At 36.5% G+C, this 17168-nt stretch overlaps 1 protein-coding gene across 2 annotated transcripts in view; it reads right to left on the bottom strand.

Moving 5' to 3' along the window:
- The window catches only part of AIG1 (androgen induced 1), a 299456-nt gene that overhangs the window by 61564 nt on the left and 220724 nt on the right, over positions 1–17168 (bottom strand). For both annotated transcript variants that reach the window (XM_049789376.1, XM_049789375.1), the window contains exon 4: positions 2787–2902. In XM_049789376.1, coding sequence (XP_049645333.1) covers positions 2787–2902 — 116 coding nt within the window. The remainder of the gene's footprint in view (positions 1–2786; positions 2903–17168) is intronic.

Genomic DNA, 17168 nt, shown 5'->3' with positions numbered 1-17168 from the left:
GCAGTAGTGCCACAGAGACAAGAATTGGTGGTGCTGATACAAGTGGACACTACAGATATGAAATGAGTCTCACAAGTGCCCTGAGGTTACACACATATTAATCTTGGCCCAGATTTCTATCTGAACATGCTAAAATACAAAGTATATACGGAGGTGTCGGAGCTCAAACTCAGGAAGAGTGTAAAACTACTAGACAAGGTCTTTCTGAGCTACCAGTCCAAACTGAAAATCAAAACCCAATTTGACACAGACAGAGCAGACTGGCTAATTGTACGACTCAGCCATGCACTTGGGCTGCTTTCTAACTCTAACAATGTGTTTTTCTTTGAGCTAGTCCAATCCTTTTTGTCAGTTTGGGTTTCCATATCTGTTAAATGTGTGACATAATAAATGCCTCAGAGGGCTGTTCAGGGAATGAAATAAAATATCTGAAAAGGTAATAATGATTATAGACCAGCTTTCTCACTTTTGGCCATCTAAATCTAGAAGAATCCACTGGTGCATCAAAGAAGAATAGGAGAAAGAGAGTAATCTGTAGACTGAGTGATGTAGACAGATGGCTTAAGAGACTCAGCAACTCAGTCTCATTGAGGATTGACTGCAGAGCAAATGCTACTGACTTCACATCGAATATGTGGGAAGGGGAATGCTTTCTTCCATTGAGGCATGATGTTCTGGAACTTCCAGTTACTGCCCCAGTGTGCTATCAAAAGGTTTCATATCCTGAACCTTCTGCTATTGTGTCAACAGGTCTGGAAGGGAGTAAAAGCCAGTACCCTTTCCCATATCAATGAAAGTCCTTGGGTTTATATAACATGACATGATGTAATGGGTATTGTTTTGCTCTTGGCAGAACTATGAATACCTAGGGCAGAACACCAAAGGAAAAACATGACTTTAAAAATGTTCTTAGAACATATTTGAGAGAATTTGCTGGTTAATGCAAATACGTGTCCAAACAAGTACTGGTTTGCTTTTAGGGTGAATGCAGAGCTGGCAAAGCTCACTTGGCATGAAGAGCACTGTGTAATGAATGCTTCATTTAACTGAGAGATCTTGGGGTCTGTTGAGAAGAGTATGTGGTAGATTCCATGTGTCTTTCTGGAACATGGAACAATTATACTCACAGTGGAAGAAAAGTAATCAGAAAGTATATAATTCCTAAATAGTTTGGGAGTGTCTACAAGAGTCAGATAATTTAGTGGTATATAAATAAATGTACAGAAATAAACCAGGAATCCTCCCCACCCCAATTCCTTCCCATCTGTAATCAAATTTGAGTGTTAAGTCTAATGAATCCATATTTTTCAGGGACTGGTAACAGGAAAAAATGTAGTTTTTTAAGCTAAAGCTATAGGCAGTTCCAGATATGTTATAAATACTTGAGCATCCCTAGAAAAATCCAGCAGCTTTTCTTACCTGACTTTTCTGAGACATAATTTAAAATAAATATATGAACAAAGAGCCATAAATTCATCTTAAAGACATAATTTTACAGCTACACTGAACTCAAGAATTCTGATAATTCTGATCCTTTCCATAAAAGTAACTTTAATACCTAACAATTGAGGTGGTGGAACCTAGAAAGTGACTAGAAAAGCAAATGCTCCCTTGTCCTTGTTAACAGTCTTTAATCTGTCTGAAGAGGCTGGAGCCAACATAATTGCATGATCAGGTCCATAGTCTAGATGTTCACTAGGTCCCACCATAGGATGTGACTTGCTAGAAGTAAAGTCCCTTTCTGCTCAGGGATACTGTGTGCTATTTGTGTCAAGCACTATACTGATATTTACTGGATGTTTCTAGAGTGGCTAGGGCAAACACTCACTGAATCACTTAAAGTGGTATGGGCTTCTGGTGGAATTAAGTCCAGTTCCAGGAATGTTTTGAAGAACATTATCCAACTCTTTGAATTTAAAGGAGGGAGTGGTAACCCAGGACTCTGGGAGAAAGTCCTGAGAGATAGATATACTAAATGGGAGGAATAATTTCTCTGTATGCTAATATATCATGGAGAACATAATGACATAAAGAGAAAAAGACAGAATTTTTTCTAGTATATGTCAGAGAATTTTGAAATCATTTGCAAAATCAGCAAAAAACCAAAATCAATGTGAAAGAAACTTATCAGGCAAAAATTATTTTATCAGATAAATGTGTTGCTTCACACCTGGAATATATCATACCCAACAGACTGAAGATTACTTATAATTTACCCCAACTTATATTTACCCCAACTTTAAAAAAATCATTTAAGACAGCTGGTATATAATATAAGGTTGTAGGCAATTGTTAATAGTGGAATTGAGTTGAAACAGATTTGTGAAAACATACGTTTTCATTTGCTTTTTATTAAGTTAAAGGCATTCATCGAAGAGGTTATTTTTTCACTTTTTATTTTTTTACTTCATTTACTACAGCTACCCTGCTCCTCAACAAAAGCAACAACAGCAACAGCAACAACAACAACAACAACAAATCACAAGCAAAAAAGCCCCAAACTGGTGTCCAAGAAAAACATTTAGTTTGAAAAAGAGTTGAAAAATGTAACCTTGGAAGAACCACTGCTTACATGGGATTGTTCAACAAATTCCTGTTGTGTGAGGTTTGGCATATACTTTCTAAAAATATAAGCATCTGGGGAAATGAGACAAAGCCCAGGTCTTGGACCAAACGAGGCACGCAGTGTGAATCTGTTAGTGATTATAGCCATAATGAAATATGTGCCCAAATTTAGCAGTGCAAAATTTAATACAGTATGAAAGGCCAGCAGGCATCATCCTTACCATAATATATAGCCCACAGAGAAGATAGATATGGCAGCGAGTCCACTGTTCCTGCTGGGATATGCATGGTGGCATGTCCTCATTTCGATTAATATAAAGGGCAAAACCGTTGTGTGCTGAAAAAGAACACAGACCAGGTGACAGAGATTCTTATATTTATCACTTGATAGTTTTAATAGATAAATTCCTAGGAAAAGTGCTACAGCAAAAAACAATGCACAGCTTGTCAAAAAGAGCATGATTAAAAAAATATATACAGTATACATTCATGGTCTCATTGCTAATTTTTATTTTCTTAGTTTAAAAGATAAGAAATTTACAGGTGTTTTATACAAAAATATATAACTAGACATTTTGATAATATAAAACATATACAGAAAAATAAATAGAACATTAAAAAGTAATAAAAGTAGCCATTATCAACCTATCCATATATGTCTTCTCCCTTTGTTGCTCCTATATATATATATATATATATATATATATATATTTTTTTTTTTTTTTGGTTTTTGGGCCACACCCGGCAGTGCTCAGGGGTTACTCCTGGCTATCTGCTCAGAAATAGCTCCTGGCAGGCACGGGGGACCATATGGGACACCGGGATTCGAACCAACCACCTTAGGTCCTGGATCGGCTGCTTGCAAGGCAAACACCGCTGTGCTATCTCTCCGGGCCCTATATTTTCTATATAAGTAAAGAAAACATGCACATAAAATTTTGTGTTGGGCTGGAACATGATAATTTTTGATATGCCACTTTTTTTTAAATCATTCTAGAACATCAATTCTAACCATAGCTGTTGAAACTTCTATTTTAAGGATGTACCAACATCTTAAAATCTAACCACTTGTTGTTCTTAGATCTGAAATAGTAGAGTCTTCCATTTTTCATTTGTTATAAATGTCATAAAATTACTTGTTGAAGTTTCTGAATGTATGTGTCACTTTATTTTCTTATAATAAAAACTTGTGAGTACATAATATTATATTTGTGTGGACAGGCAGAATTGTTTGGAAATCATACCACTCAGCTTCTCAAGAGGCCTTGCCAGTTTGCACCAACTGTGCAAACCAACTGTGATGGTTTTGGATATGGTGCTTGAAGGCCAGCTATACAGGTTCACTTCTAATTGGTTTTTGAATACAGAAGACACTCTAGGTACTTAGATAAGTGATCTAAAATGGTGATGAAATTGATCTTGCCCCATGGTAAAATGAAAGGAAAACCAAGTACTTCAGATATTGCAGTTAGGTAGACAATTTGTAAGGCATGGGAAGCTTCTTACGTAAAACTGGGTCTGGATTTATCATCCAGCACTAGAAAATTGTTAAATTTACCTTTCAACACTACAAAATTTCAAACAGGAAGCAGATGGCAGAAATAAAAATAGAACGAACAATAAGTTTGAATTTTATTTACTACCTCCTTAATGGGCATTAAAAGTATTTGTTCTGTGCTTGCTTTATGGCTTTCATATTCAAGGAATAGGAAGGAAATGGAATGTTATGGTTTTCAAAGTCTAATATACTGCAAGGTGGTAGGTAGGCCTCTGTAGGAAAAGACATGGTGAAATACCAGGCAAACATCTTTAGAACGATTTGTTTCGCTATGTTTCTTTCTTCCCTTGCTTTTCTAATACTTGTTGGAAAATTCTGTAATTATCTCTGAAGGGAACCACACAAAAAGTACATATGTATTAATATGGAGATGGCATATATTAAGAGCTCTATTGGCATAGTAATATTTTTTCACTATAATTCAGTCACTTAGATGACTCAGGCCTGGAATTTCACCATCAACTTTGATGTCAATAATAGTAGTTTTACAAAAATAAGGCTAAAAATGAAATCCCTGTAAACCAAACTTTTACTCTGAGATAATGATAACTCTAGTGGGCTGTGTAGATTAGTCATTCTGTTTTTCACCACATAACTGTTAACCCCCAATATTTTAGTCCAAAATTGTTGCATAATCATTGAAAAATGGTGGTATCACATTTTTAAAAATTTTTGCAAATACACTTGGCACAAAAGCTGCAATGATTATATACTGGAATATGATCCAATTGAATAATATTCTTTTAGATTTAATACTAAAACCTGCCTAAACTTTTACTCTTCATCTATGAATCACTTTGTCTTTGAGCATCAAACCATGCATTTCTATAACATCCCATAATGTTGTGGAAGTTCAATTAAGTAATTGAAGAGTTTTCATCATTTAGTTATAAATTTACTATTTTTTTTTTTTGGTTTTTCCGGCCACACCCGTTTGATGCTCAGGGGTTACTCCTGGCTAAGCGCTCAGAAATTGCCCCTGGCTTGGGGGGACCATATGGGACGGTGGGGGATTGAACCATGGTCTTGATCTTTCCTTGGCTAGTGCTTGCAAGGCAGACACTTTACCTCTAGCACCACCTCGCCGGCCCCGTCATTTAGTTATATTTTTATCTAGCTTACTTATCATAATTAGAATGTACAGAATGTATTTTGATAATGGCAGACAGAAAAGTCTCTTTGGAAACAGAAGTTTTTGCTGGATTATTTCATCATCTGCATCTCCACCACTAGGGAAGAGCTACTTGTCTCATTGGTAACATACAAGGGACAAAAATTTTTTTGAGGATATATACATGTGCAAATTTCGTCGGTGGCAGAATTTTCAGATACAAAGAGTGTATATCATCCATTCTAAACATTTTATAATACAAGTTGTTTACTGATAAGCTAGATCAAGAAATATAGACTTTAAAATAATGCAAACTATCTGTAGTAAATACAAATACCTTGTTGATGGTTAAAGTTTAATAAGTAAAATATTGAAAAAAATCTATGAATGATCTTGAATTTTGAAAAAATCATTAGCAACTCAATTATAACTCAAAATCTATATCAAATGGAAGGTAATTATTTGAGGTGTACATTCCTAATACATCCATTTCTAATACACTTCCAGGCACCATTCTGTTTCAATAACTTAAGAACTAGGACATTCAACTCCATTCGAGGTCATTAGTTATACAAGATAAATAGGTTTTTGTTTTGTTCACTGTGGCATTCAATACATTAAGAAAAGAGCTGGGCACAAAGGAGACACCAGTATATATTTGTGTAACTTTCAAACAATGTCTTAAGAAAGGAGATATTAATTTATTCTGCAGATGAGATAACATACCCCCAAAAGATGATTATCTATTCCAAATCATAGAATGATTAAGTATCAAATGAGGACTCAAGACCAGTTCTATTACAAATGCCCAGCTGTCTGTTAGGTAATCATACCTTTAAAAAATAATTGTGTCTTTAAAAGATAAAATGGGAAGGGGAGGCATTAGGTAAAGAGACACTGGAACAATGGTGGAGAAAAGGACACCAGTGGAGGGTGTGGTGAGGGATTGTCTTATATAAGAGACCCTATTATTGAAAATTTTGTAAAGCATGGCTCCTAAAATAGCAAAGAACATAACAGAATTAAGTCAACTATGAATCTGTAAAAATGCATGATGAAATATTTTTCAAAATATTAACAGGAAATAACTATTCTTTGGTTTAGCCCCCAATAAACGAAAAGTTCTTCACACTTAAAAGAAAAATAATCACTAAATGGGGCCGGAATGATGGCCCAGCGGTAGGGCATATGCAGCTGATCCAGAACTGACCATGGTTCGATACCTGGAGTCCCATATGGTTCCCTAAGCCAGGAGTGATTTCTGAGTGCATAGACAGGAGAATATTAATGTACAATAACATCTGTGAGCCTAAAGTCATACCCTTTCTGAAGTGCATTGATAATTAAAGATAGCCACAGACTGGTTTTTATTTATTTATTTTTACAGGGAAGGGGGCACATCTTGTGGTGCTCAGTCCTGGCATACTTGGGGGATCATACCGGATGCTGGGCATAAAACCCTGGTTAACCACGTACTATCTGTACTATCGATCCAATTCTGCTACAGACTGTCCAAGGCTTGTGGTTTGAAGGATTCTCACGTGTGATTTTCTCAATCACCACACACTTAGAATCAATCTCGACCTCCAGCTATTTCTGATATGTAGTTAATGTTTAACTTCAAGAAGATACAAGTTCTATAATTAAGTGCAGTGCTGTGTTTGTCCTGATCCCCAAGTATGGAATCTTGAGTTGGGTTCCAGAAGATTAGTGGTGGGGCCGGGCGGTGGCGCTAGAGGTAAGGTGCCTGCCTTGCCTGCGCTAGCCTTGGACGGACCGCGGTTCGATCCCCCGGTGTCCCATATGGTCCCCCAAGCCAGGAGCAACTTCTGAGCGTATAGCCAGGAGTAACCACTGAGCGTCACCGGGTGTGGCCCAAAAACAAAAAACAAAACAGAAGATTAGTGGTGATATTTACCAAGGTTGTAGACAACTGTATGGGCCTGAAAAATCAAGTAGAACTGACAGTAAACAAAGTGAAGGGTATGATATGCCTCTCTTCCCTAGCAAAACCTTTCGGGAATGAAAGACAGAAAGTAACAACTCAACATATATAGTGAAAACTAGACTCAATGAGGCTGTCATTATTGTTTGACATGTTGCAAGGAAGCTTTTGACTAGAGATCTCTCTGTGCCCTCTGAAGACAATGACAGTCTCTAAGAAATGACAGTCTCTAAGCTACCAAGCTCATGGCCATCAGTCTCCTGGCATCATGGATGGCATTCAATAAAGTAGGATGCAATGCCAGCTATTAAGTACAAAGGGGGTTTTGAAGAGGTAGTACATTGGGTAAGGCACTTGCCTTGCATGTAGCCAGTCTGTGATAAATTCCTGGCACCTTATATGGCTCTCTGTGAACTGCCAGGAGTGATTCCTGAGTGCAGACCTTGGGATCAATGTAATAGAATAGAAAAGCCAGAGACAGACCCTGTGGTCTTTCTTTGATAAGGTCAGTCTTTGATAAAGGAACAAAATATTCAAAGTAACCCAAAGAAAGTCTCATCAATAAGTGGTTTTGGGAAAACTGGTCAGCCTTGTGCAAAAATATTAACTGAGATATCTTTATAATGCTGAGCACAGAATTCAAATAAAAATGGATTAAGGACCTCAATATTAAATTATATGGTCCATAGAGGAATAAATAACACTCTCTTTGACATTGAAGCTAGAGGTATCTTTATGAATGAAATGCCATTGACCAAGCAATTTGGAGCAAAGATAAACAATGGGACTATTTCAAATTAAGAAGCTTCTGCATTTCAAAGATAACAATAAGCAGAATACAAAGACAACCCAAAAATTGGGAAAATTATTTGTTCAACGCAGATCTAATAAAGGGTTAATATTTAAGATATACAAAGCAGTTGTAGAACACTGCAAAAAAAACCAAACATCAACTCTATTAAAAAATAGAGAGATGTAACAAAAACTTCCTCAAAAAGTAAATATAAGGACTGGAGCAGTGGCACAGAGGCAGGGCATTTGACTTGCACACAGCTGACCTAGGATGGATGGAGGTTCGATCCCTCAGCGTACCATATGGCCCCCCAAGCCAGGAGTGGTTTCTGAGCACATAACCAGGAGTAATCCCTGAGCATCACCGAGTGTGGCCCTAAAACCATATATATATATATATATATATATATATATATATATACACACACATATATATATACACACACATATATATACACACACATATATATATACACACACATATATATATACACACATCTGTATGTATATATATATATATGTAAATGCCCAAAAGGTATATGAAAAAATGTTCCATATCACTAATTATGTGAGAAATGCAAATCAAAAGAACAATGAGATAAACAAACTCACACCAGAGACTGGCACTCATTAAAAAGAACAACAACCACTAGTGTTGGAGAGGATGTAGGATAAAGGGTACTTTCATTCAGTACTGGTAGGAATGTGATATGGTCCAGAGTTTTTGAAAGACAATACATACATTGCTAAAAGTAAAACCAAAAATCAAAATCCAAAAACAAACCAAACAACCCCCTTAGGAATTGAACTTTGATATGACCCAGTAATTCCATCCCAAGGATATATATTTCACAGATCCAAAAGTACAATGCAGAAAAAGAAAATTGAATTCCTAGTGTTGGAAAAGATATAGAATAAAAGGAATCATCACTATTCATTACTGGGAGGAATGTCAACTGGTCCAGCCTTTTTGGAAGACAATATGGACATTGCTAAAACAACAACAACAAAAAATAACCCCCCAAACCAAAACAAACAACTCCTCCCCCTGGAATTGGACTTTCATGTGATACAGCAAATCCACCCCCAGGGAAGGACCCAAAAGCACAATGCAGAAAAGACAGTTGAATTCCTAAATTCATATCAGCACTATTCACAATAGCCAGAATATGGAAACCCATATGCTATGCCCTAAACAGATGATTGAATTAAGATTCTATGGTACATATTCACAATAGAACCTGACTTGGCCATAAGAAAAGATGAGACCATGTAAAGTAAAGTGCTGCTATGTGAATGGATTTGGAGAGTATCATGTTAAAGTGAAATGTTAGAGTGAAAGGAATAGATTCAAAATGATCCCTCTCAGATGTGGGAAATAAGAAACTTCATAGTGTAATATCAAATCCCTTAACACAATAGAAACAAAGAGCAGGAATACTGGTCTTCAATAGGAAGCTAGCTACTGGGATGGAAACATGGGTGGAGAAATTAGGGAAGAGAAATCTAGGACAAAGGTGGAGGAGAAAGGAGCCTGCCACGGAGGCTAGGCTGAGACCTGGGAGGAAAACTGGGGACATTGGTAGAAGATAGTGGATATTGGTGAAAGGATTGATTTGGAGAACATTGTATATCTGAAACTCAATAATAAATACCTTTACAGCTTAATAATTTACAGTAATTCAATTAAATTTAAAAATACTTAGAAATTATATATTTGTATGCAAATGCAAATGTTGACACCAGTCATATGCATTCATCCATAGATGTTCATATATGTACGCATGCGTGCATAAGTGGGAAAAGGAACCACACATGCTAACTGCCTTGTGGTCTATGGAAGTAAAATGTCATTTAGTTTTGGTACAACTTTTTTATGCTATAGAACACAACCCTGTCACAAGCCACCTAATATTTTAGAAATGGTAGTTTCTTACTTGATTCACCTTCTTTCTTTAGTAAGCATATTTGAAAGAAACCCTTATAAAATAGACTTTTAAAAATAAAATGTTTTTGTCATAAATAGAACAAAAAATAAAATTAAAGACACTTCATTAAAAATTCTAACTAGTTTAATTTAATAAGTTTGGCCAACAAGTGGGATAAATATCATAAAAAGGCTCTGATTTTGGGTTTGCTCTGTATGGTTTGGAAAGGAACGATAGTAAGTAGTAGAGGGCAATTAAAGACAAACCTGCATGAAGCAAAGATTGCCCTAATGGAATAAGATGAACTAAAAGGTAACAGACATGAACATACGCTTTTACTATGTTATTTCATAATACTTAATGCCTGGTGCCAGTGACACGTAAATGATGGTGCATACCACCAGAGTTCCACAGCCCATACATTGGAGCAAGTTATTGTTCAGGTGTAGCTAGATCATATAATTGATTTATACAATAAAACATACCACTTCTGAGCCATATCTTCAAAATGATTTATAAACAGTGATTACCTTGCTACATAAGTGATGAGCAGGAAATTCAGGCATCTAGGGAGAAATTTAATGATATTTCACAGAATTAAAGAAGTGGGTTGACAATAGACAAGAAGGATGTGGATTTGCAATTAGGAAAGCCAGTCTGATTAGTGATGACAATTAGTGATCTATAAATGAAAAGGAAGCCTTAGAATATCCTTCTCTGTGGAATAAATAAAGGCTAAAATTCATTATATCTGGGCAGGAATTGAGGGAAAAGAAAAGGTTGGATTAGGAGATTATATGAGATGATTTTTGAAGTTCAAAAGGATATTTGTAATTAGAGTATACAAGATAAGAAGTGATAAAAATGTTTGAAGATCCAGTTTCTTTGATATTTCCTTCATCTTTTTTTCTCTCAAAAATATTTTTTAACATAGCAGAACCCTGTTGCCAAGATATATGAATCCAAGATGTAAAAGAAAGGTTTTCTGGGACCAGCAAGAAAGTATATTAGGAAGGTTTTTGCCTTGTACAAAGCTGAGGTGGGTTTGTTCCCCAGCAATAAATATGATCCCCTGAGCATTATCAGGTATGATTCTTGTGCACAGGAATATACAGGCCACCCTAAAACTGTAACAAAAAAATCAAAACAAAACAATACAAATGATTTCTTCTTGGTAGGAAATTCGTTTTCCAACCTATTTGCTTTTACTGAAGCAATGGTGCATTACAATTTGAAATATATTTCTGGTATGCAGCCTTCAGAATCTGCCTCACAGAGTTAGTCATTGGAAATCCAATTCTCTCTTTGACCTGACATTTATCCCTTTGCTGTTAACTTCCTCATCCTCCCAACCTTCCATTCTGGTAACCAGTAACTGTCCAAAGTACATTTTTATTTTATGAATTATTTTGTTTTATTTATAAGCAATATATATATATATGTTTTCTCTTTTTACCATGAATAAAATCAGTGTTTACTTTCCTTAATCTGATTTATTTCACGGTACATATGTCCTTTAGGTACATCCATGTTCTTGTGGAAAGAAGGCAAGATGTCATGAAATTTGTTTCTATATGGATGGATATGGGAAATATTATGTTAGAAGAAATGAGTCTGAGGGAGAGGAACAGACATAGAATGATCATACTCACTTGTGGGATATAAAAAAAAAGACAGTGTAGTAATAACATCCAGAGATAATAGAGATGAGGGCCAGGAGGACAGTACATGATAGGAAACTTGCCACAAATAGTGGGGGAGTACAGTTAGGACAGAGAAGGTACCACTATGACATTTATAATTGGAAATAATCACTCTGGACAACAATTGGGTGCTGAAAGAAGATAAAGTGAATGCATTATATTCCTTCAATCAAACCACAGTGTTTAAAAGGGAAAAAAGAAAGAAAAGAAAATCTGAGAGAGAGAAAGAGAGAAGAAAAATGTCTACTTCAAAAGCAGACAGAAGGGAGTGTGGGAGAGAAACTGAAGAAGTTAATGGCAGGAAATGTGCACTTGTAAAAGGTATTGTACATTGTATGACTGAAATTCAATCATGAACAACTTTGTATCTATGGAGAAAAAACACAACAAGTTGTATTGTGAACAACTTTGTAAGCAAGGTGTTTAAATTACATAATGAAAAAAATATATGTAAATTGCAGTTCTGAGTGTCAAAGCCAGAGCCTCACATGCAATATATTCTCCTACCATGGAGTCACACCTTGTTGGGTTACACCTTATTTTACCTAAAACAAAGTTTATCCCTACTTTCTTTGTTTACAACTTGGTTTCACCCCAAACAAAGATTGTCTTATTTGTAAACCGGGGCGGGACAGGCTCAAGATAGCTGCCCCTCCTTGGGGTGGCCTCTATACTTAATAAAAATGGTAGCTTTGGAAGGCAGTAGGTGCTCTATACTAGGTAGAAGATGGCCAGACTACACGTGTTTCACCCTCAGCCTGGCTTGGATTATTTCTTATGTGACCCTGATTCATCTGGGCTTTGAGATACGGCTCATGGGGTAATTTTACAACACCTCCACCACAAAAACCTACACTTTAAACTCTAACCAAGTTTCTTGTCATCCAATACTGAAATGATTAACTTTTACTAATTGGTCAGCTCAAAAACTGCTTCCCTCCCTGCCTTCAGAGTTGAGATATTCTAATGCTTTGAATGGTAAGGAACTGTCCATCTGAGGTTTCCATTTCTCCAGAAGCCAAATGGAACTTTCCCTTGTTAGGGATCTCCCTTTCCTAAGGGCAGACAGTTTCGTATGACAATGTACAATGATACAGGATCTCTCCAGAAACTGCTTGAACCTTTTTGAGTTTTGGCATGGTCTTGGATTTCCTGTTTGGGCAGTCTGTCAAGTCAGTCTGAGTTGTCCTTCTACAGTCCTCTTAGAATCAGGGCAGTTGTATGATCCAGGGTGAAACCGAGCTGCATATGGAACCATTATTTATTGAGTGTCAGTGTTTCCCAGGCCTTCCAAATCTCTATGGGCTCAGTTTTCTTTTTGGGATTGATCCATTTCTAACTTTGGTCTCAATAAATTCTGAAGATCTGGTTTTAATAATTAGCTCAAGTAAATAAAAAGGCACAATGTGTTAAAGCAAGGCATCCATGTCTTTATAATTAAGAACAAATAATGCATCATAGCAATAATTAAACTTACGGAAAGGGTGCCATTTATAGTGGGGGGCTCCCAAGCAGTACGGAGGAGCCCAGGAGGGTAACTTACAGCCAATCAAGCCAATGGTTTAATGGATGGACCTGAGTAGAGCTGCTCAGGTCCTGTGGTGCTAGGAATTACTCTGGCTTCCTTTGGTAGATTCAAGGACGCCAGACAGGACCTGGTGATAGTCACGGACTACAGGTATTGACTGAACCCAGGTTGATGCAAAACCACTGTACTGTTCCTCAGAAACTAGAAGGAATAATTTTAATGGGATTTTGGAGAGCAATTACTAAGAATTCCTGATATGACTTTACTTGATATTTCTTTTTCTCTTTTTTTTGGGGGGGGGGGGTTGGGTCATACCTGGCAGTGCTCAGGGATTACTCCTGGCTCTACTCTAAGAAATCGCCCCTGGCAGGCTCGGGGACCATATGGGATGCCGGGATTCGAACCACTGCCCTTCGCATGCAAGGCAAACGCCTTACTAATGAGCTATCTCTCTGGCCCCTACTTGATATTTCTTGCAGAAGCTCCATAATGGACGGATGTGGTGTGACATGTGTTTCCTCTGATTCTCTAAGTCCAAAGTCCTTGGGTCCTCCATAAAAATTGTTTCTGGGAAAATGATGAGGGGGATCATCCATACTACACCTGAAAATTCTAACAGTGACTTTAGAGTGACTTGTTGTTCACTTCCTCTAGGAATATTTCACAACTAATAATTATAGTTTAGAAAGTAGTATCTCTGACTAATAGTATCTCTGAAAATTCTCTGATTATCTCTGATTAATGGGGATACAAGCCAACTACCACACTGAATGAGATTTGGAGACTTACGATGATACAAGAGCCTACTTGGGTGGGTCAAAGGGGTACTTCCTGCAACAGAAGACATCTGAGCTGAGCGATTTAGTGTAACTAGGTGTCCACACACAGGACAATGCTTCAAGGAAGGAATTCCCATACAAGAACAGGAAGGAAAAGGAAAGCAGATAAAGTCCCTGTAGGGGACTTACATATGCTTCTAAGACCCAAGGGAACAGGGAGAATCACATTTGGACAGGTTCCAGTCAAACTGTGAAGGGCTTTTGTAGGCTCTTTGTTGGAAGCAAGATGCATTTGTAAGATAAACTCTTACCTGCTAGCATAAAGCCTATGGAGACAGAGTAGCTATGTTTGGATATTAACAACAGAAAAAGCAAACTGGGTTCAGGAGTAGTTCTGCCTACCAAACCTGCCAACCTTTCCTTTCTTTCCACTTTCTATTGCTCTTCCTCAAGGAGGAATTTTCTCCTTTCCAAAAAACTTTATACAAATCTCACTGCAGATCCAGAACCCATAAATTCCATTTCCAATCTTCCAGTCTCCTGTACACCAGAATACTTACATAATATAGGTAAAAGAAAAAGAAACAGAAGTATACCTTTAACTCTGACAAGTAAAAAATACACCTCACTTTTTATTCCTGTGTTTATGTAGCTTCCTCTATGTTTGATGTATGTGCAATAATACAGAATACTTAGTAGAAGAGTTTTTTGCTAAACACCTACTACAGGCTCAATTTGATGGTAAACATTTTCATGTTTAACTTTTCACTTAGAACCATTCTTATGAAATAATTAGGTAAATTTTCATTTAATAAGTCAGGAAATGGGGGAACTGAAAGATGCAAATGCCAGAACTATGGATTTCTAGTAGATGATGCAGTTGGCACCATCTACCTGACTCTAAAAGCCAAGATTTCACTCAGTGAGACAAACTATTTTCCATGTTAATTTGTATATATACCCAATAAATACTAATTGTACTTATATGATGTGCTGATCATAACTCCAGAAACTTGAGAACTATTTTTCAGAACAGAGCAGCAATGATATTCTGGGGAACATGTTTTACCTAAACTAAATAAAAAAAAAATAGAACCTCTTACTAAAAAACAAAACAAAACAAAACAATTTGAGATTTGCATAAGTATTATATGAAATAGTAAATAGTGTTCCTATAAGCACATGAAAATTAATATATTAATGTATAATACATGAAAATAATTGCTTTTTACTTATTAAGTGATAAGACACAATACCAGGTACTTTACATAGATTAAAATTCACTTACAACTCCCTCTGAACCTATGCGGCCTATGTTATTATCAATTCAATTTTATAGATTTTGAGAGAGAGAGAAAGTGAGAGAAAGAGAAGAGAAGAGAAGAGAAGAAGACTGTTCATTGTTACTTAACCAAAATATAGTCAGCTTGAGCTTACATTTGGGCAATATGATTTCTTTTTTCACCATCTGAACTCTGATGCCAAATTGCCTCTGGAGCATGTGAGGTCAAAAGTACACAGAAGAGCCAGTACAAAAATTGGCAAGACACTGAAAGGCAATTCTCCATCTTGCTACTGGGTTGTAAAAAGGAACCTAGAACTTTCTTTCATCTGCCCATCACTTTTGGAAGATTCGAGGGACTGTGGCATGAGTGGCCTTTGTATTCAAGTTTGAAAGGAAGATGATGAAGTCAGATTTTATCCTATAGATGTAGGCATATTTTATGGTGATTCAGGTCACAGCAGATTCAAAGTAAGAATACAATGATCTAATGACACACAGAGGCACTAACAGTAATGAAAGGGAGTAGTGGAAACAACAGTGGGAGAGATGGAAGAAGCAGAGGTGGAGGAAATAAAATTTAATTGTCTTTTATAGTAAAATATCTGTAAAATAAAAAGCATTTTGAGGAATTTATGATACACTGACAAGTATATCGAGCAAACATCCAGAAATAAAAACTTAAGTGTTACAAGCCCTCTGGGAGGAAAAATAAACTTACAATAAAAAGAAACAAAGATTTTAATGTTATTCACATGCTTTTCAAAACTTATTTTGAGCTTACTAACAACCAATCAGTCATTTTCAATAGCATTGTCAAGGGCACAATTCTGAACATTTGGTTTGTTTCTCTTTAGGTATACTCCTTGTCAGTTATTGTGTTTTCAACATCTAACATAATGTAGCGAGTCAAGTAGTATCCCACTAAGTCTTCAAGGAATACTTTGAGTACAGCCTTTTTTATTTAAAATTACTTTATTTAAACACCACACTTTACAAAGTTGTTCATAACACAGTTTTTTTTCAGTTACAAAGTTCATGATTGAGTTTCAGTCATATAATGTACAACACCAGAGCATATTTTCCACCATCAATGTCCCCAGTTTCCTTCCTGTCCTCCCCAGCCCTATCTGTCTGCCTGTCTGCCTGTCCCCTGTCTGCCTCTGTGGAAGACAATTCTTTAACATTCTCTCTCTTTTTTTCTCTCCCTTATTTTTTTAGACATTGTAGTTTACAATAATATTACAAAAATGGGTATTATGCATATCACTTCATTTCCTTTCATCACCCAGTTCTTGTCCAGAGCGATCATTTCTGTCTATTGTTGTCATCATGATTCTTCTCTACCCTACTTGCACTCCCCTGCTATTTGTGGCAAGCTTCCTTCCATGGACTGGTCCTCCTGGACCTTATATTCTCTATTAAATTTGGATATTATTATCAAACTGACTTATTTTTAATATTTCATAAATGAGTACAATCATTCTATGTCTATCTCTCTCCTTATGACTCATTTCTCTCAACATAGTACACTCCATATCCATCCAGGTAGAAGCAAGTTTTATGACTTTCTTTTTCTTAATAGCCGAATAGTAGTACTCTGTAGTGTATAAGTACCAAAGTTTGTCCATTCATCTGTTCTCAAGCACCTGGGTTGTTTCCAGATCATTGCTATTGTAAATCGTGCTGAGACGAACTTAAAAAATGCAAAGGCTTTTCTTCTTTGTGCTTTTGGACTACGAGAGTATATTCTTAGGAGTGGCATTACTGGGTCAGAGGAAGCTCAATTTTTAGTTTTTTTTGAGGAATATCCACATTGTTGTCCATAAAGGCTGGAACAGTTTTCATTTGCATTAGCAGTAAATGAGAGTCCCTTTCTCCCTTATCCACACCATAGCCTTCTTATGTAAATCCCATTTTTCCATTTGCTTTACTGAAAATAAATTCTTTAATTTAGGAAGGAAAAATATTTTTATA

This window comes from Suncus etruscus, chromosome 15, assembly GCF_024139225.1.
Source record: "Suncus etruscus isolate mSunEtr1 chromosome 15, mSunEtr1.pri.cur, whole genome shotgun sequence".
In the NCBI taxonomy this organism is placed as follows: Eukaryota; Metazoa; Chordata; class Mammalia; order Eulipotyphla; family Soricidae; genus Suncus; species Suncus etruscus.
Note: the sequence above shows the minus strand (reverse complement) of the source record. Positions and strands in the feature narration are given on the sequence as shown.